The 24,163-nt window shown below is 54.9% G+C and overlaps 4 protein-coding genes across 4 annotated transcripts; 2 read left to right on the plus strand and 2 right to left on the minus strand.

Annotated features, from left to right (window-relative positions):
* Positions 1 to 459: 459 nt before the first annotated feature.
* ARPC1B (actin related protein 2/3 complex subunit 1B) lies at positions 460 to 7,501 on the plus strand. Its single transcript, XM_059861679.1, has 10 exons — positions 460 to 620; positions 3,015 to 3,088; positions 3,785 to 3,889; positions 4,479 to 4,701; positions 5,027 to 5,134; positions 5,422 to 5,628; positions 6,204 to 6,279; positions 6,362 to 6,558; positions 6,984 to 7,074; positions 7,211 to 7,501. The coding sequence occupies exons 2-10, from the start codon at positions 3,025 to 3,027 to the stop codon at positions 7,247 to 7,249; spliced, it is 1,110 nt and encodes a 369-aa protein (XP_059717662.1). The 5' UTR covers positions 460 to 620; positions 3,015 to 3,024; the 3' UTR covers positions 7,250 to 7,501.
* A 1,262-nt stretch (positions 7,502 to 8,763) lies between these two features.
* Positions 8,764 to 16,928, minus strand: PDAP1 (PDGFA associated protein 1). The gene is made up of 6 exons (XM_059862009.1): positions 16,784 to 16,928; positions 13,615 to 13,706; positions 11,706 to 11,813; positions 11,219 to 11,340; positions 10,251 to 10,402; positions 8,764 to 9,625 (listed from the first exon to the last, which is right to left on the minus strand). Exons 1-6 carry the CDS (start codon positions 16,791 to 16,793, stop codon positions 9,567 to 9,569), a joined length of 543 nt encoding a protein of 180 aa, XP_059717992.1. The 5' UTR covers positions 16,794 to 16,928; the 3' UTR covers positions 8,764 to 9,566.
* A 31-nt stretch (positions 16,929 to 16,959) lies between these two features.
* BUD31 (BUD31 homolog) lies at positions 16,960 to 19,127 on the plus strand. Its single transcript, XM_059862010.1, has 5 exons — positions 16,960 to 17,116; positions 17,506 to 17,658; positions 18,084 to 18,206; positions 18,389 to 18,555; positions 18,859 to 19,127. The coding sequence occupies exons 2-5, from the start codon at positions 17,565 to 17,567 to the stop codon at positions 18,907 to 18,909; spliced, it is 435 nt and encodes a 144-aa protein (XP_059717993.1). The 5' UTR covers positions 16,960 to 17,116; positions 17,506 to 17,564; the 3' UTR covers positions 18,910 to 19,127.
* Positions 19,128 to 19,569: 442 nt separating this feature from the next.
* On the minus strand, positions 19,570 to 24,144 carry PTCD1 (pentatricopeptide repeat domain 1). The gene is made up of 8 exons (XM_059862006.1): positions 23,549 to 24,144; positions 22,869 to 23,009; positions 22,460 to 22,678; positions 22,037 to 22,138; positions 20,969 to 21,721; positions 20,616 to 20,732; positions 20,120 to 20,302; positions 19,570 to 19,893 (listed from the first exon to the last, which is right to left on the minus strand). Exons 1-8 carry the CDS (start codon positions 24,005 to 24,007, stop codon positions 19,714 to 19,716), a joined length of 2,154 nt encoding a protein of 717 aa, XP_059717989.1. The 5' UTR covers positions 24,008 to 24,144; the 3' UTR covers positions 19,570 to 19,713.
* Positions 24,145 to 24,163: the final 19 nt, after the last annotated feature.

Raw genomic sequence — 24,163 nt, forward strand, 5'->3', positions numbered from 1 at the left:
GGCACTGAGTCCCACCGGGCTCCGTGGGATGCAGGAACCAGCAGCAGCTGCTGCCGAGGGCGGCCGGATCCCGGCTCCGCGGGCTCCTGCGGCTCTCCCCGGCCGTGGGAGGCGATGCTGACGGGTGTCTCGCTCCGGGTGGGCTCCGGGCACGGCTGTTCCCTGGCGGGGGCCAGCACCGGCATCGGGGAGTCCCCATCCCTCTGAAAACTCATCAGAGGCCGGGGGTGAACAACACCCGCTGCCAGAGGGAGCCGGCGGGGATCCTTCCCTTCTGTTCTCCTGGCTCTATCCTTCCCTGGAGCACCCAGGGCGAGCTGCCCACGTCCCAGCGAGCGGCCGGGAGCATCCCGGGGCCGGGGCCCGTCCACGTGCGGCGGTGCCGGAGCGGCCTGGCCGCAGGCACAGGGGCAGGGCGGCCGCAGAGCTGCTCCGCTCCCCCAACGCCCACGTAAGGAAGTGGTTGCATTTCTCGGAGAGGAAAAGGGAAGTCGGGCTGCCTCGGCGGGGCAGGCACAGCTCCCGCCGCTCGCTCCGGGCTCCGTTCGTGTCGACTGCCCAGAGTCCATGAACGAGCCCCGCCGTCCAGGAACCGAGCCCAGCCTGCGCTGCCCGGCAAGGTAAGGAGGGCTCTGCCGCCCGCCAGGAGCCGGGGCTGTCCCGTGGGGCTGTGGCTGTCACCGCTCCTGGCGCTCACACCCGGCTCGGGGGCTCCCCCCGGGCTGGGGTCAGGGGGGTGCAGGCAGCCCCTTGCCCCCTGCGAGGATCGCTGTCGCTGCGTTTCGGATGTTTTGGGGTTTTTTCCCAGCTTTGTCAGCAAGTTGGAGGGTTTTTTGTCTTGCCGGCGGTCTGACAGTTCTGGGGGGGGATGGAAAGAGTCCTCCTGTGGGGGTCCCCTCGGGGTTGGTGCCGGCAGAGACAGAGCTGCCGCAATGTGTCCTCCCCTCCTCCTCGGGAATCAGCTGCTTCCCGCTTCGCCCGGTGCGAGGAAGAGGAGGGTCAGAGCCGCCCTCCTTGGCCGGGGACGGGGGTGTCCCCTCAGGGCCACCTGACTCGTGGGGTACCCCCCAGCACTGAGGACGGGTGTCCCCAGCCTGGCTGGCAGGAGCGGGGGGGTGACACCTTCAGCTGCCGCAGGAAGCAGAGGGGCTCCGGGGGTCGGTGTTGGGGTCTTGGTGGTGCAGGAGTCCACCACAGTGTGCGGGAAGAGTTTCAGGGGGTCCCAGCTCCCAGCAGGATCCTCACTGGGTGCAAACCCTCCTCCCGCCACCCCGCCAGGCTCGGAAAAACCCAAACTCCAGCTCCTCTGGTGTGTGGCTTCCTCCCGGGACTGGGAGGAGCCCCCGGCCCTCGGCTCTGCCAAGGTTTGGTTATCTCCTCCGAGGATGTTTCCGAGCTGCTTGGACTGGCCGGGGAGATAACGGAACTGTTCCAGCTCCCAATCCCGCCCTGTCTGGCCTTCGGAAAATTCCCATTTTTCTCCCTCAAGAGCCCCTGGGTTGGGGGGAGGTGCGGTGGGGGATGTAACCACAGCTCCTCTGATGCTCTTCCCAGCTGGGGAAGGGGCTGCCGAGCCCCCGGGGGTCACCCCAGGGCGGGGCAGGACTCAGCCAGCGAGGCACCAGCGGGGACCTGGCTCTGAAGGGGCCGAGGGAAATAAAAACTCCGCCCGCTGCAGGGAGCGGCCCGGGCCTCGCAGCCCTCGCTCCTTCCCGTGTCTGGCCAAGGCTGCGCTCGTCCCTCCGGGGTGGCACTCAGCAAGGGAGCAGCAGGGACCCCAGCGAGGAGGGTTAATGCCTCTGAGCTTCCAAACCACGTGGAAAAAGAAGTAGTATTGCTGTTTTCTTAGTGTCGAAGCCAGAACGCACCTCCACCTCGGTGTGTCCTGCCTCCCATCCCTCTTCAGGGAGCCCTTAGAGCTGCGTGCCCATTTCAGCCAAATCCCTTTTTTGCACATTTTTCCTCTCCTGATCTCTTGCAATGTGCTGTCGCTGATGCTTTTGTCCATCCCTCGTGGTGCTGCTCCATCCTCAGGCTCCAGGGAGAGGCCCGTGGTGGCAGCAGCAGCTTTGTTCCCTCTTGGGACACCCTGTGCTGCATCCCAGGGCATCTGTGGGGCTGGATAGGGCAGCTGCCTCCTCATCCAATCCCATGTCCTGGGCCAGGGGCAGTGTGACAGCAGGGCTGTCCTGCATCAGCCCTGGAATTTCTCCACATGAAGAAGGTAGCTGATGGAGCTCCTCAGATTTTCTTTTCCCCAGCCCAGGGATGGAGCTTTGCTAGGAGGGACTTTTTTCCTTCCCCTGTAACGTTTTTAGCTGCCAAAGAAAACGGGACGTGTTCAAGGAGTTCCCAAAATAGCCGAGAGCAGGCTGTGAGTAATTCCCGTCGCCAGCCACGCCCTGGCGAGGTGTTTCCCTCCATCCCTGCCTCCCCGGGTCGGATGGCCAAGGGGCTGGGACGCTCCTCGGAGCCCTTCCTGCTCCCGTGACACCTGGAGGGGCTTTTGGGGTAAACTGCTCCATCCCATGGCAGCTGGGGACCAGCAGGAATGGTGGGAGTCCAGCCAGGAGCAGGGATCAGTCCTGAGGGCTGAGCCCTGATGGGATGGAAGTGCCTCCGCGGGGCTTTGGCCCTTCCTAAGTGAGAGGTGTGGAAGGAGGGAGTGGATCTGACCCTGTTGGGGTGGAGAGAGGAGGTGCTGCCCGTGGTGGGACCCCAGGGCTGCACATGGGGCTGCTGCCACCACGGTCCCTGTGTGCCCAGGCAGCTCCTGCCCTGCACGTTCCAGCCAGCTGGAGCAGGATGACAGCAGGGTTTGGAAGTTCCTGGAAATGGACAGTTTCTGAGCCTGGAAATCCTCAGGAAAACCCTCTCCCCTGCTGAGGAGAGACATGGTGGTCTGCAACACAGGACTGATCCCAGTGGGAAGGATCATTCTGTGGGGCTGGGGTCTCATCCCTGTGGCTGCAGCAGCATGTCCTGACAGCCTGGGGGTCTCTCCCTGTCCCCAGCCCGTGAGCCATGGCCTACCACAGCTTCCTGCTGGAGCCCATCAGCTGCCATGCCTGGAACAAGGACCGCACCCGTGAGTACGCCTGGGGCACCCGAAATTCCCGAGGGATCCCCAGGCGCTGTCCTGGCTCAACGTCCCCGTGGCGGGCGATGCTCCGGGGCAGGGCTGGGTTTGGGGGAGCAGATGCTGCCACGGGCAGGTTTGGGGGCTGTGACAGCACATCCCGGTGTCCCCCGGTGCCAGTGCGGGACAGAGCCTGGCACGGGGGTGCCAGCGCAGCGTCCGGCCCCGAGGCAGCGGCAGGGAGGGAGGGAGCGGAGCGGAGCCGGGTGATTCACGGGCGATGGCATTTCCCGAGCGCGGCCCGGGGGATGTGGGAGAACAAAAAGAGCTTTCTGTGCTGCGGCCGGAGCGCCGGGCAGGCGGGGCGGGATGGGGCTGGATTTGGGAGCTGTGCACCCCCAGCCGTCCTGTTCCATCCCATCCTCTCCCACCCTGTCCTGTCTCAGCCCACCAGCCCCAAGGGACCACGCTGTAGGGAAGGGATGACCCTGGGCTGGGGGCTGTGGGGTTCTCCCTTCCCATAGGGACAATTTGCAGCATCAGGGCAGTGCAGGAGCAGGGCTGGGGGGACACCCCCCCCCCCCCCCAAGGTAGCTGGGGCTCAGTGGGGACCTGGGGCCCAGGAAGGGGGGGCGTGGGTGCTGGTTGGCCCTGTGGAGCCTGTGACCCAGGGGAGGGCTTTGTCCTGGCCACTGTCACCCCCAGAGATCGCCCTGTGTCCCAACAACCACGAGGTTCACATCTACCGCAAGGATGGGGCCAAGTGGAGCAAAATCCACGAGCTGAAGGAGCACAACGGGCAGGTGACAGGTGAGTCCTGGCTGGCAGAGGGGACAGGGACACGGATGGTGTCCCAGAGCTGCTCCCAGCCCTGCTCATGGCACTGGCACCCAGTGGATGGGGGTTGTGCAGGGATGGAGGAGAATGGAGCAGGTTGTGTCCAGCTGAAGGCAGCCAGGGATGGGATGGAGAGGGATGAGGTGGAGGGAAGGAGGGACGGGAAGGGACAGGGATGGATGGGAGAATTGGGGTGAGATGGATTGGGGTGATGTGGGATGGATGGGAAGGGAAGGGATGGGGTAGGGTGGAATGAGGGATGGATGGGTGATGGATATACAGGAGAGATGGGTTGGGATGGAATGGAATGGTGTGGGAGGCATGGGAAGGGATGGGATGGAATGAGTTGGATGGATGAGAGAGATGGGGTGGGATGGGTTGACATGGAATGCTTTGAGGTGGGAAGGATGGCGTGGGACAAAGAGGAGCTGTGCAGCAGAGACCACCCAGAACAATCCCGCCTTCAGACACCCCCCAGCCCTGAGTGCCACCATTGCCATTCCTGGGGCTCCTTGGGCCACCATGGGCCACCATCACACCATCATCCCCCTCTGCCTTCCAGGCATCGACTGGGCCCCCGAGAGCAACCGGCTGGTGACGTGTGGGACCGACCGCAACGCCTACGTGTGGACCCTCAAGGGCAACGTCTGGAAGCCCACCCTGGTGATCCTGCGCATCAACCGCGCCGCCCGCTGCGTCAAGTGGTCCCCCAGGGAGAACAAATTCGCCGTGGGCAGCGGCTCCCGCCTCATCTCCATCTGCTACTTCGAGCAGGAGAACGACTGGTGAGGCTCTGAGTGGGCCTGTCCTGAGGGGAGAAGAGGGGGTGGGTGGGTGGATGGATGGATGGATGGATGGATGGATGGATGGATGGATGGATGGATGGATGGATGGATTGGGAAATAAGAGACTGGAGGAGCTGGAGGCAGAGACAGATGGGGAAATGGAGGGATGGACTCCCCATGCCCAAGCTGCTCCTGCAGGACGGTGGCCCAGGGCAGTTCCTGGTGCACTTGGAGCCCTGACCAACATCAGCCAGCTCCCCAAAATCCCAGGGGGGCTCTGGGGATGGTGATGCTGCCCCTCTGCTGCCACCTCCTCTCCACACAGGTGGGTTTGCAAGCACATCAAGAAGCCCATCCGCTCGACGGTGCTCAGCCTGGACTGGCACCCCAACAACGTCCTCCTGGCTGCTGGCTCCTGTGACTTCAAGTGCAGGTGAGGGGCAGGGGCTGGGTGACTGGGGGGCCCGATGAAGAGGGATCCCCAAGGGTGGGTTGGGGGGCAGGCTTCACCCCAGGTGCTGTTTGGAGCAGGGAATGGAGCACAGGGGAGATGCAGGGAGGTCTGGGGACCATCCCAGGGGTACAGCACCCATGGGAGGTAGGAGGACTCCCCACAGGCTCTGGCAGGGAAACTGAGTCACACAACTGAGGCCAGGGGCAGGGATGAAGGTGGCACAGGTCCTGCATCCAGGGACACATGCAAGGCTCTCCTCCTCCCAGGATCTTCTCAGCCTACATCAAGGAGGTGGAGGAGCGGCCCAGCCCCACGCCCTGGGGCTCCAAGATGCCCTTTGGGGAGCTGATGTTCGAGTCGAGCAGCAGCTGTGGGTGGGTGCACAGCATCTGCTTCTCAGCCAGCGGCTCCCGCGTGGCCTGGGTCAGCCATGACAGCACCCTGTGCCTCGCCGACGCGGGCAAGAAGATGGCGTAAGCAGAGCTGGGGACAGGAGGGGGCTCGGGGGGACTGGGGGGGAGGCTGTGCTGGGGGTGGCAGCCGGGCTTGACCCCCAAACCAACATGGGGATGGAGGTATCTGGGTTGGGTTGGGGCAAGAGCAATCCCAGAGTGCCCCTGCATGTGGGTGGGGGAGATGGAAGGGTTCAGCCTCAGGAGCTGGGGTAGCCCTAGAATGTCCCTGGAACATCCCTGGGCATCTATGAGTATCCTCTGAACATCTCTGTACTTGGCTGGGGGAGGTAGAGGGGTTCAGCCTCAGGAGCTGGGTTAGCCCTGGAGCAGCCCTGGGTATCTCTGAGCATCTCTGACCATCTCTGAGCATCCCTGCAGTATCTCTGACCATCCCTGGCTATCCCCTGAGCATCCCTGTACACGGGTGTAGGACACAGAAGGCTCAGCCCCAGGGCCTGGGACACCCCTGGAACGTCCCCAGATCACCACGGGTGGAGGAGGTGGTGTCTCCTCTTGTGGGTTCCACCCATGTGATGAGCTGTGCCAGTCTCAGCACTGAGGCTGAAGCTCAGCTCGTGTTTCACTCCTCGCAGCGTTGCCTCCCTGTGCACCGAGACGCTGCCCCTGCTGGCTGTCACCTTCATCACCGAGAACAGCCTGGTGGCCGCGGTGAGTCCGGGCAGGGACACGGGCTGGGGGCCATGGCTGGAGCCGACCGGGGGGTGCTGAGCAGGGCAGGTTTGTTCCCCAGGGCCACGACTGCTGCCCGATGCTGTTCACCTACGAGGAGAGCCAGGGTGCCCTGACCTTCGGGGGGAAGCTGGACGTCCCCAAGCAGAGCTCCCAGCGCGGCCTCACCGCCCGCGAGCGCTTCCAGAACCTGGACAAGAAAGCGAGCTCGGACACGGCCAACGCCACCCTGGACACCCTGCACAAGAACAGCATCAGGTGGGGACTGGGCAGGCTTGGGGTCACCTCGGGGTTGATGATCCCTGAGCATCTCCTGGGTGTGCTGCTGTCCAGCCCAGGAGCTGGGACAGCCCTGGAGCATCCTTGGATATCCCCAGAATGTCCTTGGGCATCCCTGCAAGTGGGAGGGAGAGACTGAGGCTCCAGCACCAGGAGCTGTGACAGCCCCGGGTATCCCTGAGTTTCCCAGGGTATCCCCAAAGAATCCTTGCATTTGGGAAGGGGAGATAGAGAGGTCCCAAAAGCTGGGACAGTCCTGGAGCATCCTTGGAGCATCCCTGGGTATCCCCAAGTGTCCCCCAATGCTTTCCTGCACTGTGGGGGAGGTGAAGGGATCCAGCCCCATTCCCACCCCTAAGGGCTCAGCCCTGGGACTGATTCCTGCTCCCTCTTTGCACCCACAGCCAGATCTCAGTGCTGACTGGTGGGAAGGACAAGTGCTCCCAGTTCTGTACCACGGGGATGGATGGGGGAATGAGCATCTGGGATGTCAAGGTAAGGAGCCCCCATGGACCCCTCAGGCTGGGAGTACCAGCACTGAACCATCCCAGTTCCCCCCTTCAGCTCCCCAGGCACCTCCACTTTCTTTGGGAGGCCACGAGCTGCTGCACACCCTCCTGTTTCATTTCAGAGCCTGGAGTCAGCGCTGAAGGATCTCAAGATCAAATGAAGGAGCCACCCGGGAAGGGCATCCCAGCTTCCAGCTGCCCCTGCTCTGCCCCCTGCCTGCTGCCCTCTGCCACCCCCACCCGTGCCACAATGCCACCAGTGCCTGTCCCTGCTGCCAGCCAGCCCTGGTGGCTGCTTCCAGAAAAAAAAACAACTCAATTTTTCTTACTATTTTTGTTACCATCCTTCCCAATGCTGGTCATACATTGCTTGGAGAAATAGCAAATAAAGGATTTTCCTGAATTAATCAAAATGGGTTTTTTTGGTACTTTTTTAGAACAAGTTCAGTGCAAACACAGGTGTGATTAGGGCAGAGCTGTGCCACATCTCACCATGGGTGATCAAATCCTTTCTGCCACCAGTGCTGAGGGGGAATTGGGATTGTGGGGATCAGGGGAATGTCACTTTTCTGTTTCCTGCTTTAGCAGCATTTCAAATCAAGATTGGTGTTAGGGAAAATGGAGAGCAGAGGATGGAAGTGGCCAGGGAGCACAGGTTTTCCATTCTCTGAGTTCCCTGGTAAAGTCCTGTCAGGTGGGCAATTCCCAAACCTGGAGCCAGCTCAGAGACCTTGGGCTGCCCAGCTAATCCTGCACCTTCCCATGGCCTGGAAAAGGAGCACTGCCTGCCAGAGGGACAATGACATTTGAGCTCTGCTCCAGCCCTCAGTTAGTGCAAGCTGTTACTTGGAGAAGATTTTTCCACCCCTTTCCATGTGTTCACAATCCTCAACCCTCTCCCCCTGTGGCTCCTGCTCTGCTCCATCCCAGCATCAGCCCAAAAACTCCCCCTGTCCTGCCCCATCCACCTCCCTGTGCTCCAAGGATCACCCAAATGTCCCAGGTCAGGCTGTCCCCACCACATCAGCTCCTCCCTCCTGGAGCTGACAGCACAGGCACCTCTCCTGCCAGCACTTGCTCATCTTCCACAGCTCCCTGAGAGAATTTCCTTGGCTTGGTCTGAGCTGTGGTTTGAGCCAGCAGCTCATGGTGACAGTCCTGGGGGCAGTCCTGTGTCACACCCTTGTGCCCAAGTCCCCACAGCCAGGCATGGCCAGGGTGACATGGAACAAATTCCATTTGTCACCTGCCATCTCCACAGCTGCAACCCCTCTCCCAGTGACTTCCAGTGCCCCAAGCCCTGGGGCTGGATGTGCAGCCTGTGGGAAGTCTGGGAAGCACTGGTGTCCCTGACCAGGCTGGCAGCAGGGCTCCCAGACCCCCGGGGGCACAGCAGGCTGGAGCTTCTCCCCTCCAGAGACAGCTGAGAGGTGACAGTGCAGTGACTGCCCTTCTGACAGGGGACCAGGCCAGACATGGCCTGAGGGTAATTGCTTCCTCCACCGTGGTAAACAGATTGTGCAAGACATCCGTCAGAGTGAGCAGGAAAAGCTTTTTCCCTCAGGCTGTGTGTGCTGCCAAACCCCACACCACAACCAGCAGCCCCCAAGTGCAGCTGAGCCTCCCCAGGACCCCCCAGCTGTGCCCTTCACACACACACACAAGGCCACAGCAGTTTTGATAACTTACAGTTTAATCAGCCAAATATACAAGTTCTCTTGGTGGTTTTTAAACTTGATCAAGTTTTTTTTTTTTGTTTTCTTTTTTTTTTCTTTTTGTTTCTTTTTTTTCCATCTGGATCTGACACAATAAATGTTGTTTGTTTTTCTCCTTTAAACAAAGGATGATGTGGTTAAAAACTGGCACTATCCCTAATAAGGAGGAGAAAAAGAAAATGAAGAGGAGGGAAAAGGGGAGACTGGCTGCAAGAAAGGAGGGATGAATCCAGGAAGGAACGGCACTCCAGATGTCCATGAAGTCAGGCTCCCAGCTTATACTGCAACGCCCTGCAGCAAAATTGGATGGGCCCTTTGCCAACTGGATTCCTCAGATACATTATCCTTTGGGATTTCATACCAAGTCAGTTCCCCACCCCATGCCCCACCCCAAAATGACCCCACAATCTATTTTCTTGCAATCTAGTACTTGAAGCACCTCCCCTCCCACAGAGCTCCCTCCCACCCTGCCCCCCTCCCACCGACTACGAGTTCTTGATCCTAAAAACAGCAAAAACATTCGTGTTTCCAAACTGTTACAGGGAATTGCTGTCCAGCACAGCTCTGCACTGCAGAGAGCAGCTGCCCCTAACCCCAAATGGAAATCTGTGCCAGGATGAGGACAAACACATCGTCAGTGTCTCTTGGAGGTGGAGGTGAGGTCAATGCTGCAGGATGCCCTGCGTGGCAGCGATGGAAGGCAGAGCTCCTGGCAGGACCAGGCACAGTTCCCTGGTGTTTCCTCCTCTTGCATGGCCTGTGCTTACTTGTTAAGGGATAGTGACTGCAGTCTTTTACCTGCCATGGCCGCTTCGTCTTTTGCTGGGGAGGAGAACAACAGAGTTTCATCATTTCATGGAGCACATCAGGGACTGGGGGAGTTCTGGCAGCCCCAAGGATCAGAATCCTGCCAGCTGGGTAATGGAAAAATCCCACCCTTCCCACCAGTTTCTCATAGGTAAGAGGCACAGCTCCTTTTGTTGTTCCCTTCCATCCCTGGCCTCTCTCCAGGTGTCCACAATCACCCTGATGCCCAAATTTCTCTGTGGAAGCCACCAAGGAGCCGTGTTCAGACTGCTGGTTCACACCTCCCAGGGAAAGGCCAGGAAGGGAAGGAGTGCTGGAACTCCCTGGGCAGTTTGGATCCCCACATGCAGAGCAGACAAATCACCCAGCACAAGGAGCCTGCTAAACCCCCAAACTGGAGCCAGCATTGCCTGGGAGGCAGGGGACAAGATGGAGATCAAGGGCAATCCCCTTCTCTCTTTCCCTGCTCCAGTGTCCAAGTTCTTGTTTATAAAGCAAGAACTTTATGAAACAGCTGAGCCTGGCTTTGCTGAGGGGAGTTGATGACACTCAGCAACACCACACAGGCTCAGATGAGGGATGTGTGCCACTGCAGCCATGGCATGGAGAGGAAGGAGAAAATTATTAATTATTTTCTAACCTTTTCTTTCTTCTTCTTTCTTTCTGGCAGCTTCTTCCCTTTGCTTCCGAATGATGGCTAATCGGGCAAGGTCTGCCTTGGCTTGCTCTGTTTTCCCAGCTAGGTGCATTTTCATGTATCTTTCTTTTGCCTTTTGCTTCTCTATTTCCTCTCTGCCCAAAGGAAAACACACCAGTCACCAGAGTATCCAGACAAGCCCACAGGAACAGGCAGAGTGGGGCTTTCCAACCAGGAAAGACCCCAAAACTGGAGGTCCTTCCCCAGTTTTTAAGCACAGGTTCTGTTTATTTGCAGGGTTTGAACAGGAGTGAGGTGAGAGATTATTTCTACCTTCCTTCAGCTAAGTAAGGGCACGGACACACAAGGAGGTCAAATGAATTAGCCCCACATCACAAGAACTGTGACAGGTTTTTCCCAGCCTTACCCTCAAAGGTGTCCTTCTGCTGAAGCAATCTATCCCAAATAAAAAAGATTAAACCTTCCCTTGCAAACCTCACCATTGCTAAATGAAACTAGAAGATTAAACTTTGGTTTTCAGGTAATTAATCTGGCCAGATGAAAATTTCACAATATCTGGAATCTAGGAAACTGCTACCTGTCACTAGAGCACCTTCTGCAGCAGGGTTTAAGTGGATCCAAAGTGACCTCTAATTAATGGATTTCTGTTCTGCTTTTTGGCATAAAACCCTAGGAAAGGAATGGCCTAAATGCCTTTCTCTCAGAGCACCAGGGCAGGCTGCCTGGCTCCAGGATAGCCACAGCTGCTCCCAGAGGACAGACAACTCCTGTGAAGTTTCTAAGGAACCACCTTTTGAAGCACAGTGAGCCCAGAGTGCTGCTGCTCAGTGCCTGCTTTAGGCAGCAACACCCTTTTAAGGGCACCCCTGAAACACTGACACAGAGCAGGGGAAACACCTCCCTGCATCAAATTCCAGGGTGAAATTCCAGGGTGAGCAGGGAACACTCACCTCTCTCGTCGTGAGAGCTCCTTGGGTCCATCCAGGTCCAGCTGAGTGACTTTTTTGGTTGTCTGAATGACACGGTTGGGGTTCTCTATGTCTATCAACCCCTCCACTCCCTTGCGCTTTTGCTGCGGGCCGAGAACAAGAGGGAGTTTGAGGAGCTCTCCCACCCAGCTCTGGTTCTACCAGAGCTCCCCAAACACACTGCAAAGCATCCCAAAAGCACAAGGCAAGATTTTACTACAAGCCAGTAAAACCATTTATGAATCAAAGCACCTTCAGCCTCTTTAAAAATCTTGTTGCCTTTGTATTTCATTGGTAAATGTTCACAAGTTCTCATCCTGAGGGCAAAATGCTGTCAAGTGAGCATTTTTTGATTTCTAAAAGTAGTTCTATAAAAAATGCACTCCAGGTGGCTCTGCTCAGAATCCAGAGTGTGCATCTCCCCCCCAGCCCAAGTATTAGGTGCATTAAGTGCCCTGAGATGCAGTACCTGATAATCCTCATCATCTTCATCACTCTCATCTGAATCTAAAGATTTCTTCTCCTTTTTAGGGTCCCCTGTTGCTCCTTCACCTCCTTCTTCTTGTTCCTCCTCTTCCTACAATATCAGAGGAAATGTATGTCACCAAAAACCCCAAACCCAGCTCTTAAATGAGATTTTAGAGGGATGAGCCAGCTCTGAGCACTGGAGCTCCTGACATGGCCTTGTGCCACCAAGGAGGTCTGGCTGTCACAGAATCAGGGCTCCTCCTCAGCAACAGCATCACCTCCAAACAACTCTGCTGCCCTCTCTAACAGGAAAATGACTGTGAAAGACACCACTGGCACTTTACTTTCCCCAAATCAAAGCTCTCCAGAAGAATTCTGACCTGGGTTTCCAGTGCACACTACCTCAGAGACTGGAAACTCCATGGATGCAGCTTAGAGCTTTTCCTGTAGATAAATAAAAACACCTAGAGGAGAAAACTGACAACCATCAACCTGAACATTATTATCCAAGGAATTAAAGCCTTTTTAGCACAGCTTCCACCAGTCAGAACCTGGGAATTAATTTCTGAATCATAAGAACTAGCATGGGTGTGAACAGCTTGTGTTACACTACCAACATCTCTCATCAAGCAACCAGCAAAGTGGAGGAGTAATTTTGTTAATTGTAGGAGGTTTTAAAGCTTTCCTTAATGTATCAGTGCTAGATGTAACCACCACTATGTGATATGGATTATCACAAAAGATAAATCCTTCTCAAAGAGCAGTTCTCTGGTTTGCTGTGAAACAAGACACACATTTCAAGTGGGTCCTGCTTTTCTGTTCCACTCCCAGTCAGTATTTTTATTAACAACATGGAAGCAGAGAACACTTACACAGTTTGTGAATGACATCACACTGGTAGGAGTGGGAATTATTTTGGAAAACAGGATGAGACTCATCAGTGGTTTCAGAATTTGGAAATATGGCATGAAACCAAGAAGGTGGAATCAGAAACTAACCAAGAGGAGTTACAGTTTGGAAGAAGAAATCCAACACGAAGCTGGAATATGTGGCTAAGCAGCAAACCAAACAATCATCTCGAGTTCCAGCTGGGCAAAACATTAAAAAGGACTCAACACTGTGGCTCAGAACTGCTTGAGAGTCATCTCAGAGGTATTCACCAGGATTTCCTACATGGGGTGTAATTATCCTCCTGTGGTCAGTGCTGTGAGGCCTCAGCTGGAACTGTGTATTTGGGCTGAGGCAGCACTGTCAGAAAGTCACAGAAAAATATCAGAGTGTCACCAGAGCTGTGATAAGTTGGGAATAAAGAGAGCAAGAGCCCCAAGATGCAGCCAAGGCTTTCAAGACAGCAGTCAGGTTGTGATGGAAGTGGGGGGAGCTGTTACAGTCCAATGCTGGGGCACAGAAACACAACCAAAAGAGGCCCCAGACCAGAAAACTCATGTCTTCCTACAAAGAAGAGGCTAACAAGAAAATCTTGTGTCCAGGAAGAAGTCAAAGGAGTTTGGTCCATAAATCTATGATAGAAAGAGGGCAAATACAATAATTTCAATACACAGTAACATGTCAAGATGTGGCCCTTGTTCTCCAAAGCCAAACTGCAGAACATGGATAAAAAATGAGCTGACACTGGAGACTGAAATTATAAAATATGGAGAGAAAAGATCTCCAGAGCTGCTGTGTAATCAGCTCCCTGTCCTTTAACCTTCCAATGCTGCCCTGGGTGGTCTCCCAGGCCTCAGGAACCAGACTGGGTGTCACCCTGGAGTCATTTGGGATCCATGCTGTGATCACTGCTGGAATGATCTGCAGCACTTGGCTAAGCTGCCATTGCTCCTGAGCAGTGAAAACCAGGCTGAATAAGGCAGGAATTAGGAGAGAAAACACACAAAGGAGCAAACACATACCCTTGCCTTTTGCTTTTCTGCTTGGAGCTGGGCATCAATCTCCTCAGGACTTGTGTACTGCCTTGCTCGGCCTTTGTGGCCTCCTTTTCTACCTGCACAAAACAATAAAATAATAACAAATGGTTTAGTGGTAACTTCCAGAAAGGTCTGCTCCTCCTGCAGCACTCTCTGGATTTTAGGTGTGGACAGGACAAACCAAAATAGCTCCCCTGATAGACCCTAAACAAAACTCCCCAGTGAACTTGGTGAAATGCTCCAAGATTTTCAGGTGAGATGCACAGAGAATTGGGATTATTGATATCACCCTCCCCTGCCTGTGCCTCTCCAATTCCCTTCCCAGGCTGGCAAGGGATGCTCAGTCCCACAGCAGATCCCAGTTTCCTGCACAGGAGGAATCAGTGTGTTCCTGTGGTTACAACCAACATTCCAACAAGCTTGGCTCCTTAACCACTCCCACTGTGCCAGGAAAAAATAGGAAGCTAATTGGACAAAAGCTTTGGGAATTACAATGGGAGCTGAAGAAGTCCTAAAAGGAGCCTCCAGTTTTACTGCTTTATTAGGAAAAATAAAAACAAGCTCTAGGAACCAAGAAGGGGAGTCAGCGTGGCTGGCACTGCCCCAAGTTCCAAATTCTGTTGATTAATGAACTGCTGAAGCCATTAATGCTCCCCTCAAGCCACTGCTCTGGTTGTGTTCTTCCAGCCCAAAGAATTGGGAAGCAAGCTGGATAGAGGCAATCCACAGCCCTGGGTGAGGGAGACTGGCACAAAGCAAACAACTCTGGCAAGGCAGCTCCCTGCCACTGCAGCAGGCCTGAAGTGCCATGGAAGGAGCAGGGAACACTGGATCTCTCATCCTCCCCATTTCACCTGCCAAGGACATGGGAACCTTACAGGGATGGGAAGGGGTGAGGGATCATCCCTCCCTCCCTGGCACTCTGTGGGATCCATGGGAGATCTGCTCTCTGTCTGCTGTTGGACTGGGAGGCACTGGGAGCCTTAGAGATTTTTCTCCAATATTTTCTGACCAATTCTCCTGGCTCAGCACAGACAAACTCTCACAGTGATTTAGTTCTGTCCCAAAACCCCACCGTGAAATTTTACAGAAACTCCTGAGATATTTTTCCAAAAGACAGGGAAGTTCAGAGACCAAATTCTTGTCCCTGGCTTGAGCTGGGGAAGCTCATGGGCTCTCCAACCCTAAGCACAACCAAAAGCTTTGGTGCAGGCAGACAGACAGGTGTTTTCTGTTTGTCTGCTCCCAGCCATCCCACGTGGGAACAATGACACCCTCTGGAAGGAGATCTGCCATGGGAATGCTCCTGGAGAGACAGGACCTCACTGCCCAGCACATGACATCACCCAAATGGAACAGCAGTGACATCTGTGACACACCAACCCCCAAATATCCAAACTGTGCTCCTAGCCTGGCCAGGGCTCCTCACCCAGCTGTGCCAGAATTCCACACTGGGCTCAGGACCAAGGAACACAAACTGCTCGTTACTGCAAATAAACACTGCTGATAAGGGGGGGAAGTAACTAAAGAGAAATTATTTTACATTAAAAGCCTAAAAAGAAGCAAATGGAAGAATGAAGCCCACAGGAGCTCAGCAGAGTGCAGGGATGGGGATCTGCTCCCACAGGGAGATCAAACCTCACATCACACATGGGGAGCTGGTCTAACACCTGCCACTGACCAGCTCTGTGCCTCAGTTTCCCCATCTGTAAACAGGGATAATGCTTCTTTTCCACCTCTGTGAAGCACCTTTCAAGTAGAATCACCTGCAGCAAAGCCCAGTGGTGCCCAGGCAGGCCCACATTCCAACACATTTGTCTTCAGATTTAAACAGCCTAATTAAGGAATTTAGATGGAAGAGAATGGAATGATACTGATGGAATCTCTTCTTTTTAAAATCAAAGTATTAGGGGAAAAAATAGGAAATTAATTTTAAATCCTGTAAAAATTTATTAGTAGCTTGTTTATACCCCTCCCTTTTATATTAAACAGTGAGTGCCAAAATCCACTCTTCTGCCACCAATCCAACAACTCCCACTGACGTGGGGGAAAAAGACCCTCTTCTTCCAAAAAGCAAAAGGTTTGAATCAAACACTGAAATCTGTACAATGAACTGAAGAGCAGGAAATGCTGAGTTGCAGGCATTTAAATAAGAAAAATGGGGTTATAACCCACCACAGTTCTTTGCCTTCCCAAAAACCACGTGAAAGCTGCAGCCCCACCTCCCATCACTGTGCAAATGGACCCAAAACGAAACGGTTCAATAAAATCTAAGCGAGGAATCAGCTGGGTGCTTAAGGCTGGGAACTGCTGATGAAATAAAGCAGAGCAAACTGCAGGGAAGAGGAATGATGCCGGCTGGCTTTTTTCGTGTGTGACCGGGGTTCGCAAGCGCCAATTACGCGGATGGTGCATGAGGAGAAGGTTCTGGGTGGATCCAGCCCGGCCGTGCCCCATCCCCGCTCCTGAATCACAGCAGCAGCAAGTCCCTGCCCGCTCCGCAACACCCAAACCGCGGCGTGCCCGGGCCACATCAAAGAGCCGCCTTTGGAGCCCCCGAACCCCCCTCCCGGGATGGCCGCCAGCCCCCGGTACCCTCGGCAGGGCTGTTCCCCCTCCCCGGGGCACCGTGAGCCCCACGCCCCGTGCCGGGGGAACCGGCCGCGGCTCCCGTTCCAGCGGGAGCACATGGAGCCCAGCCCGGTGCCGCGGGCACCCCCAGGGGCTGCTGCTGCTGCCGCCGCCGCGGCGCTTTGGGGGGCTGGGAACGGGCCCGGCGCCGGGAAGGGCGGGGGGAACGCGGCGCCTCTCGGGGCCGGGAGCGGGCGAGGCACCCCCGGAGCCCCCGAGAATGGGGAAAGGGAACCCGAGACCCTCCCCAGAGGCCAAAGACAGCCGCGGGGGCAGCGCAGGGACCGCGTCCGCCGCCGGTGAGGGGGAAAGGGACCCCCGCAGGCTCCCCCAAGGCCGGGAGAGCGGGAGAACGGAGCCGCCGCGGCATCTCCACGGCCGGGGGCGAACACGAGCCCTGCCCGCGCCGGGACCGGGGCGGCGCACACACCCCATCAGCCCCCTCCTCTCTGTCCCCCGTGTCCCCCCCGCCACCGCTCCCCTCGGGGGCACAGCACGCCCGGCCCGGCCCGGACCCCACCACCTTTCGGCATCGCGGCGATGGCGGCGCGGCCCCCCCGGCCCGAGCGGCGCCCGGAACCGGAACCGGAACCGCCCCCAGCGCAGGCCCCCGCCGCTGGGCTGCCCGCAGCGCCGCCGCTCCGCCGCCCGCGCCGCCCTGCCGGTGCTCCCGCCCGGGCGGCGGAGCGGGGCCGGTTCCCCCCCGGCGGCTCTCGCCTCTCTCGGGGCGGCGGCGCGGGCGGCGGGCAGCGCTTTGCTTAGGCAGCGCGCAGGGCAGCCCAGGGGGCGCGGCCACGGGCGGTGCGGCTGCGAGAGGACCCCGGGTGACGGCGGCGGCGGCGCGACGGGAGCGGCGGTGAGACCGGGAGAGAGACAGGGACAGGAACAGGGATAGGGATCAGGGACAGGAACCGGGATCAGAGACAGGGAGCGGGGTCAGCACAGGAATCGGAACCAGGACCTGCGGCCTCCCCTCAGCCCGCCAGCCCCGGGTTCCGCTGTGGGGCTGTCGGGGCCGGGCCGGCGGCCTCTGCATCACCGGGATCTGGCCGGAGTTGTCAGCTCGGAGAAGGAGTGGCTGCTGCGCTTTGCTGAGGAGAAAAACTGACTTATCGTGCGGCAGTTACAGAGCTTTTCACAAGCTCCGTAAAGCTCATTTTTATCCTTGTACTGAAAAACGGGAAGGGGGCAGAGAAACCTGAGGAGAAATATATCTGACAGCTGTTTTCCTTCCGTTCTTCCCAGTGATTCTGAGGGAGTGTTGGCAGTTCCCCTTGCCCTTTGGCCCTCTCGTTCCCGAGGCAATGCCCAAAGTGAAGAGGAGCAGGAAGCCTCCCCCGGATGGCTGGGAGCTGATCGAGCCTACGCTGGACGAGCTGGACCAGAAGATGAGAGAAGGTGAGTGGGTATTCTCAGGGATGGGACCCCAAAGCAAGCTCACAAGAGCTGCTTCATGAGTACAGGCGGGCCTTTTTTGTGTCTGTGCCTCCAGTGGTGCTGTAGGATGATCCTGGGCCATGCTGGTTCCTAGTTTTAGGGTTATGGAGCACATGGGTTTGGTTATAGCTGGTTGAGAGATGAAGCTCATGGGTGTGTGGTAGTTCCTGTGGGGGTGAAGTCACCCCTGATCCCAGTGTGGGTCATGTCATCCCATTACCACTGGTTTTATATCCTAAAGGTCAGGTCTCTGTCATTTGAGTCTTCTCCCATTAATTTCAGTTTTATCCCTGCCATGTATTAAAGTTATGAATGTTCTTGGCACAGTTCACTGCACAGTGAGTGAGGGAAGCACTTGGTCACCTGGTGTTTGTGTTCCCTCCCAGCTGAGACAGAGCCACATGAAGGGAAGAGGAAAGTGGAGTCCCTCTGGCCCATCTTCAGGATCCACCACCAGAAAACACGTTACATCTTTGATCTCTTCTACAAGAGGAAAGCAATCAGCAGAGGTGAGGAGGGCAGGGGCAAACTGGAGTGAGGGAGGTGTTCACCTGTGAACTGAACTGGGAGCTGCTGGGATCAGGTTTCTGGGGAAGGAGGATGGAGGGAAGGCTTGGCAGCTGCCTGGCTTTACCTGCTGGTTACTACAGCTGGTATCTCCTGATAACTTGTGACTCTCTGCTCCCCCCAGAGCTCTATGAGTACTGCATCAAGGAGGGCTATGCTGACAAAAACCTGATTGCCAAGTGGAAGAAGCAGGGCTATGAGAACCTCTGCTGCCTGCGCTGCATCCAGACTCGGGACACCAACTTTGGCACCAACTGCATCTGCAGGGTCCCCAAAAGCAAGCTGGAAGTGGTGAGTCTCCAGCTTGTTCCCCTGCCCTGCAGTAGTTGTTCTGACTTCTTCCAGCTCGGGGACAGCAGAGGGAGTAGTGCTGCTCTTCCTGGTCATTTCCTCTGCCTTTGCTGGTAGAATTGGTGTCCAGCTGGTGCTGAAGTTACTGTCAGCTTTGGCATTCATTTAGGGTTGGTAAAAGTATGGGAAATAACACCAGACTGTGGAAACCCTTCCCACCCAGAGCCATTCCCTGCCTGGAGGTTTGAGCCTGCTGCTCTGCCGTGGCTTGGCTGTAACACCCTCCTGCTGTTTGTTTTTCAGGGCAGAATCATTGAGTGCACTCACTGTGGATGCAGAGGCTGCTCTGGGTGAAGCCTTTTGCCACCAAACTTGTTTTTTGAACTCTGAGGGACATCCTCCTCCTCCTCCTCAATGGACTATGAGTGCAATTACAGCCATTTTCTGTGATGGGCTATTTCTGTATTAAATTAAAGCATCAGCTTGATCACCTGGATCATGCATAAATGGGGGGCTTTGGAGTAGGGTTTTGTGTAGTCATTTATTTTAAAATAAAGCTTGCCTTCCTGAGAGTGCTGTGATCATCTGGTGAAACATTCCTGTGCCCCTTTTCTCCTGTTGGATGTGTTCTGGGTGCTTGAAGGTTGCTCTGCACATTGTGAGCTGCTCTGGGTTTTTTCTCAAATAAGTCAGTTTAAAAGGCTGTGTAGAAAGGAAATAGTTCCCAAATGTACATTCTTGATTTCTTCCCTGACCACGTGCAGATGGAAGCTGCATTTCACTGGAATTCTCTGCTGAGGTCTGTAACCTGGAATTAATGCACAGATCCCTTCAGGAATGCCAGCAGTCTAGAGACTTAGAGGTCACATGTGAAATGACAGGACAGACAAAACCAGCATTGAGCTAAACCCCTGCTAAATCTGATTTTTTTGCTTCATCCTTGTTTTGCACAGGGTTTGCTAAACTACAGCCCCTCTAATCCTCAGCAGTTGAAGGAAATTCACTGAAAATGTATTTGCTCCTCCTTAAACAAAAGGAAATATTTTATTATTTAACTATTGCAAGAACTGGGGTTGGAGATACACAAAGCAGCTTTACTACAAGCCAGTTTAAAGAAACAAGTCATGCATCTTCCTTGTGCTGGAAGAACTTGAAACTTCAGCATCCTGCTCCCTTTTCCTGCACAGCCTCTGCCTCTCTGTCCTGCCCTCCAGGCTTTGCTGTCCTGTACTTGGCCCAGGGGTGGGGGGTCTCCTCTCCAGCCATAACCTTTAACCACCGGTAGTAGTAGCCACGGAAACCATCAATCTTCTCCAGGTACGGGTTTTTGTGCTTATACTGCAAAGAGAAAGCCACCAGAACAAGTTTCTGTTAGATGAGAGCTCACTTCAGCCTGCAGGAGCTGTAAGATGCTACTGAAGAAACAGCAATCAAGTATTCGTCAGACCAGAGAAACAAACCCAAAGGACACTCAGGCAGACATTAAACAATCATATTTATGATTCCCCTCCCTTGCTGGTGTCCTTTGTGAAGCCTTCATGGCCTGCCAGTCGTGGCTCCTTACCCTGTCAAATTTGGGAGGGTACCGCGCTGCGAACTCCAGCTGCCGGATGATCACTTCATTGGGAGGCACCTGCTGGTTCCTCATGTCCCGCAGGATCTCCGTGAGGTAACTGTAATCCAGCTGCCTCACAGCAGCACCAATGAGGCTGCTGTAGATGTACTTGTTGGGAGTTATTCCAGACCTCTGGAAAGAGCAAATGCTATGGTTAAACAAGTTTATCTGCTGACTAGTGCAGGACTTGCAGAAGGAAAAGGCAGAGAGGCACTTTATACACAAGGAGCACAGCTCTCATCACAGGACCCGTGAAGCAGCTTGTGCAGTGCCAGCACCAGCTAAGACAGACCACCTGAGCTCCAGCTACTCTGGAGCTGCTCTTTTGGGCAGAGAACAAAACCACTCATAAAAACCTCAGCAGGTCTTTTCAAAGCATTAACACTTCACTTTCCCTCTTCCCGCAGCTCAGACCCCAAGCAGCAGAGGATTTTTCTTTGATTACCTTCAAATCTGAGAGCAGCTGCAGTCCATCCTGCTGGTTGTGGCAAGCAATTGCCAAGTTACAAAATGTCTGCAGGTTAGGTGACAGTCCCCTCTTCACCAGAGCTGGCAGCATGCTCTGCAAGATACAAGTGTTGGCATCACTTCCCAAAAATTCTTACTGTAGCTTTCCAGACAGGGAGCTGGACATGTGAGAACAGAATCCATAAATACTTAGAAATTAACCCAAGCACCACCTTGTGGGAAATGGTGTGAGATCCCAGTTTCTATTGTGGACAGAGAGATGGGTCTCAGCAAAAGAGAGGCCTGAGACATCAGGTGGTGATGAGGTTGGTTCTGAGGTTTTTCTCTCACCTTTGCTCCCTCCAGATCTCCCAGTTTACTTCTCTTCCTCATTAAAGTGTTAAAGAAGGTCACATCTACTTTTACTTTATGAGCATCCAGCAATGCCAGCAAAGAGGATTCTGAGGGGCTTTGGGGTTCCACTAGCTCAGCCAGTAATGTGAATGTTTTAATGTTGGGCTCTGCATTGTCCTCTTTCATTTTGTTCAAGAATCCCTCCACATCCCCCATGAGAGCCAGTCTGTGGGATGGTGTGGCCACTGTCCCCAGGGAAACCACGGCTGTGTCAGCCACCCTGGAATCCAACAAGTTGGGCAGGTTGCACAAAGGCAGCTTCTGGATTGGGTGTGGCTGTTCCTGTTCCATCTCACTCTGGGCTCTCCTCATCAAGGCTCCAGCCCTGCTGTGAGTGACACTGGAGCTGTCAGGAGCAGCTGGTCTTGCTTCAGCCCAAGCCACATCTTTATTTTGTTGCTGGATCCGTTCCTCAGGCTGCATCGAACTCTCCTGAAATAACTGCTTTTCCATAGCTTCCACATCCAGCTGGACAGCAGCACTCTCTGATCCCTTCTTCCTCTGATTTTTCACCTTTTCCTTCCGCCTGCCAGGTGGCAGCTTTAGCTGAGGTGAGTTCTCAGGGGGGCTGAGCAGGAGCTTAGAGGCCACTGCGGGATTGCCGATCCCACAGTCTCTGGCCGCGCGCAGCATCAGGTTGTAGGTGTGGCTGTCAGCCTTTATTCCCAGCTTACTCATTTGCTGCCAAACCTGAAGAGGGGAAGATGGATATTAAATAACAGGAGCATCTCCAGCAGCCTGTAAGTACATCTGTTAATGGGATCTGTGAGAAGGAGTGAATTTACAGCATGACAAGGACAGTGGCCTTGAGCTGGAGAGCCCTGTGAGATGATCCAGGGTTATTTACCAGTGTACGAGATGTCCTGAGCAAAGTCTGGTTTTCAGAACTAGTGTTAGGAGGAGCTGAACTCCTCCCATTTCACCACCCCACTGCTATTTCCAGGTGTTCAGGTGATGAGTTAAACACAGCAGCACTTTCCCCCCTCTCAGAACATGAGGACAAACCTGCAAGGCAAATCGGAAGCCGTTTTCGCTGTCTTTTATGCAGCTCATGAGAAGGAAGCTGAAAGTCTCAGCTGTGAGGACATGGCCCTTCTGCACAATTTCCTGAAAAGAGCAGAGAGAGCATTAAACTTCCTGCTTACTCTATGTCATGAAGTCAAATACCACCCCTTCATCTCCTGGGGATAGATGTAACACGTTTTAGACACACCCAGCCAGTTTTAAAGCCAAAGCCGCCTCCTTTTAGGTAATTAAGCTTAGACTTTGGTACAGACAATTTCACTCTATGACAATAAGGATCAATTAAACAGAAACACATGATCTATAATTATCTCTGCTGGAAATGAAACAATGCAACATGTCAACTCCCAGGAGCTTTAACCACAGCACAGAATAGGTTTAATAGGAAAAAAGCAACCAATTTACCTTGAGTACATCCAAGCACATCCTGAGGTCTGAGCAGAGGGCACAGACCTTCAGCAGGGCGTGGTAGGTGATGAGGTTCAGCTCCTGGTTTTTGCTCTGCAGCTGCTGCCGCAGTTTCAGGGCACTCTGCAGCCCTGAGTCCTTCCATGGGGACTCGGCACAGGCATTGAACAGGGCTGTGTAAGTGGCCTCTGTGGGGATTAACCCTCGTTTTTTCATCTAAAGGAAGAGAAGAAGGATTTGAACTGGCTTTTTTGCAAAAGGACAGCTTGAATTTTTCAACTCGTTTTTAAGAGTTTCAGGCTAAGAAAGTGCCAACACTAATGCAGAGGCATTTTGCAGACAAAGTGACTGAATGCTTGAAATGCTTCTAGCTTAGAAAATACTTTGAAGGAGAAGTTAAACCTACATCATTGTAGAGCCTGAATGCCTTCTTCACGTAGCCAACCCTGCCACAGCCACCAATGAGAACAGTGTAATTGCCTTCTTCTGGCTGGACACGCTCCTCCTTCAGCATCTGCACCTCAAACAGCTCCAGAGCCTCTGCCAGCTACAAGGATGAGAAAAATCCATCATGAGGCAGCAAGAGAATCAACTACAAGGGGTATTAACATATGCAGCTGTGGGCAGATTGTAGTGCAAGTCCTACAAAATGTGGGGGTCCTCACAATAAGGCTGGAGAGGGTCTTTGGACAGGGTATGTGGTAACAGGACAGGAAGGATGGTTTTATGCTGACAGAGGAGAGATTTAGGTTAGACATTGGGAAGAAATCCTTTACTGTGAGGGAAGAAAGCCATTAGCACAGATTGCCCAGAGAAGCTGTGGCTGCCCCTGGATCCCTGGAAGTGTCCAAGGCCAAGTTGGATAGGGCTTGGAGCAACCTGGGATAGTGGAAGGTGTCCCTGCCCATGGCAGGGGATGGAACTGGATGATCTTTAAGGTCTCTTCCAACCCAAACTGTTTTATTATGATTCTACCGGAAATTCTTATTTTAATTCTTTCTGTAAAGATACCAAGTGATAGAGAGCTGGTCAGAGCTGCATCTTTCATCAGTGCTATTAAAAACAAGAGAAGAGCTGGGCTCAAACCTTGTCCTCTTTGATGAGGGCCTTGCACCGTAGGAAGTACCAGTATGGAGTGTTCTTAGGGCCACGTCGAGGTCTCCTTTCTGGTTCTTCTTCTCCTTCTTCTTGAAGCTTTAAATCCCGAAAGCGTGCTGTGGTTTTGTGGTAGTATTTCCTAGAGGAAAATTTATCAGACAGCGTCCCGAACTCCACACCTTCATCATCATCATCGTCATCCTTCTGCTCCTCGGCAGCTCCAGCGGAGCTGCCAGCACTGATCTCTCTCGGGTCGCTGCCGGGCAGTTTGGAGGAAGCCTGGGAGGAGCTGCAAGTTCTCCAGCCCGGCAGCGGGCCCTGGCCTGGGGGCCGGGACAGGAGCGGCGCCTGCCCGGGTCCAACCCCGGGGGCTGCGCACCGCGCCCGCAGCACAGCGGGGGAAGCGTAGCGGCACCAGCGGGGGACGAGGAGCCGCAGGGAGCCCATTATATGCCCGTTGTCCCCGGAAGCGAGCGGGTGCAGAGCGGGAGCGGTTGCGGAGCGGGACCGGGAGCGGGATCAAAACCCGGACCCGGCCCTGCCCTCACACCGACCCCCCTCACCCCGCTCCTGACCCACGGCGCCTGCGCGCACGGAAGGGGC

Source organism: Haemorhous mexicanus, chromosome 17 (genome assembly GCF_027477595.1).
Source record: "Haemorhous mexicanus isolate bHaeMex1 chromosome 17, bHaeMex1.pri, whole genome shotgun sequence".
Taxonomy (NCBI): Eukaryota; Metazoa; Chordata; class Aves; order Passeriformes; family Fringillidae; genus Haemorhous; species Haemorhous mexicanus.

Excerpts from the sequence above, each read along its gene's own strand:
- ARPC1B (XM_059861679.1), top strand. The coding sequence starts at position 3,025 with ATGGCCTACCACAGCTTCCTGCTGGAGCCCATCAGCTGCCATGCCTGG. Across the intron at positions 5,629-6,203 it reads GACGCGGGCAAGAAGATGGC|CGTTGCCTCCCTGTGCACCG; the intron begins GTAAGCAGAGCT and ends CACTCCTCGCAG. Across the intron at positions 6,280-6,361 it reads AGAACAGCCTGGTGGCCGCG|GGCCACGACTGCTGCCCGAT; the intron begins GTGAGTCCGGGC and ends TTTGTTCCCCAG.
- PDAP1 (XM_059862009.1), bottom strand. Across the intron at positions 11,814-13,614 it reads CAGAAAAGCAAAAGGCAAGG|GAAGAGGAGGAACAAGAAGA; the intron begins GTATGTGTTTGC and ends CTGATATTGTAG. Across the intron at positions 10,403-11,218 it reads GAGCTCTCACGACGAGAGAG|AGAGGAAATAGAGAAGCAAA; the intron begins GTGAGTGTTCCC and ends TCCTTTGGGCAG.
- BUD31 (XM_059862010.1), top strand. The coding sequence starts at position 17,565 with ATGCCCAAAGTGAAGAGGAGCAGGAAGCCTCCCCCGGATGGCTGGGAG. Across the intron at positions 17,659-18,083 it reads GGACCAGAAGATGAGAGAAG|CTGAGACAGAGCCACATGAA; the intron begins GTGAGTGGGTAT and ends GTTCCCTCCCAG. Across the intron at positions 18,207-18,388 it reads GAGGAAAGCAATCAGCAGAG|AGCTCTATGAGTACTGCATC; the intron begins GTGAGGAGGGCA and ends TGCTCCCCCCAG.
- PTCD1 (XM_059862006.1), bottom strand. The coding sequence starts at position 24,007 with ATGGGCTCCCTGCGGCTCCTCGTCCCCCGCTGGTGCCGCTACGCTTCC. Across the intron at positions 23,010-23,548 it reads CCCTCATCAAAGAGGACAAG|CTGGCAGAGGCTCTGGAGCT; the intron begins GTTTGAGCCCAG and ends TCATCCTTGTAG. Across the intron at positions 22,679-22,868 it reads CATTCAGGCTCTACAATGAT|ATGAAAAAACGAGGGTTAAT; the intron begins GTAGGTTTAACT and ends CTCTTCCTTTAG.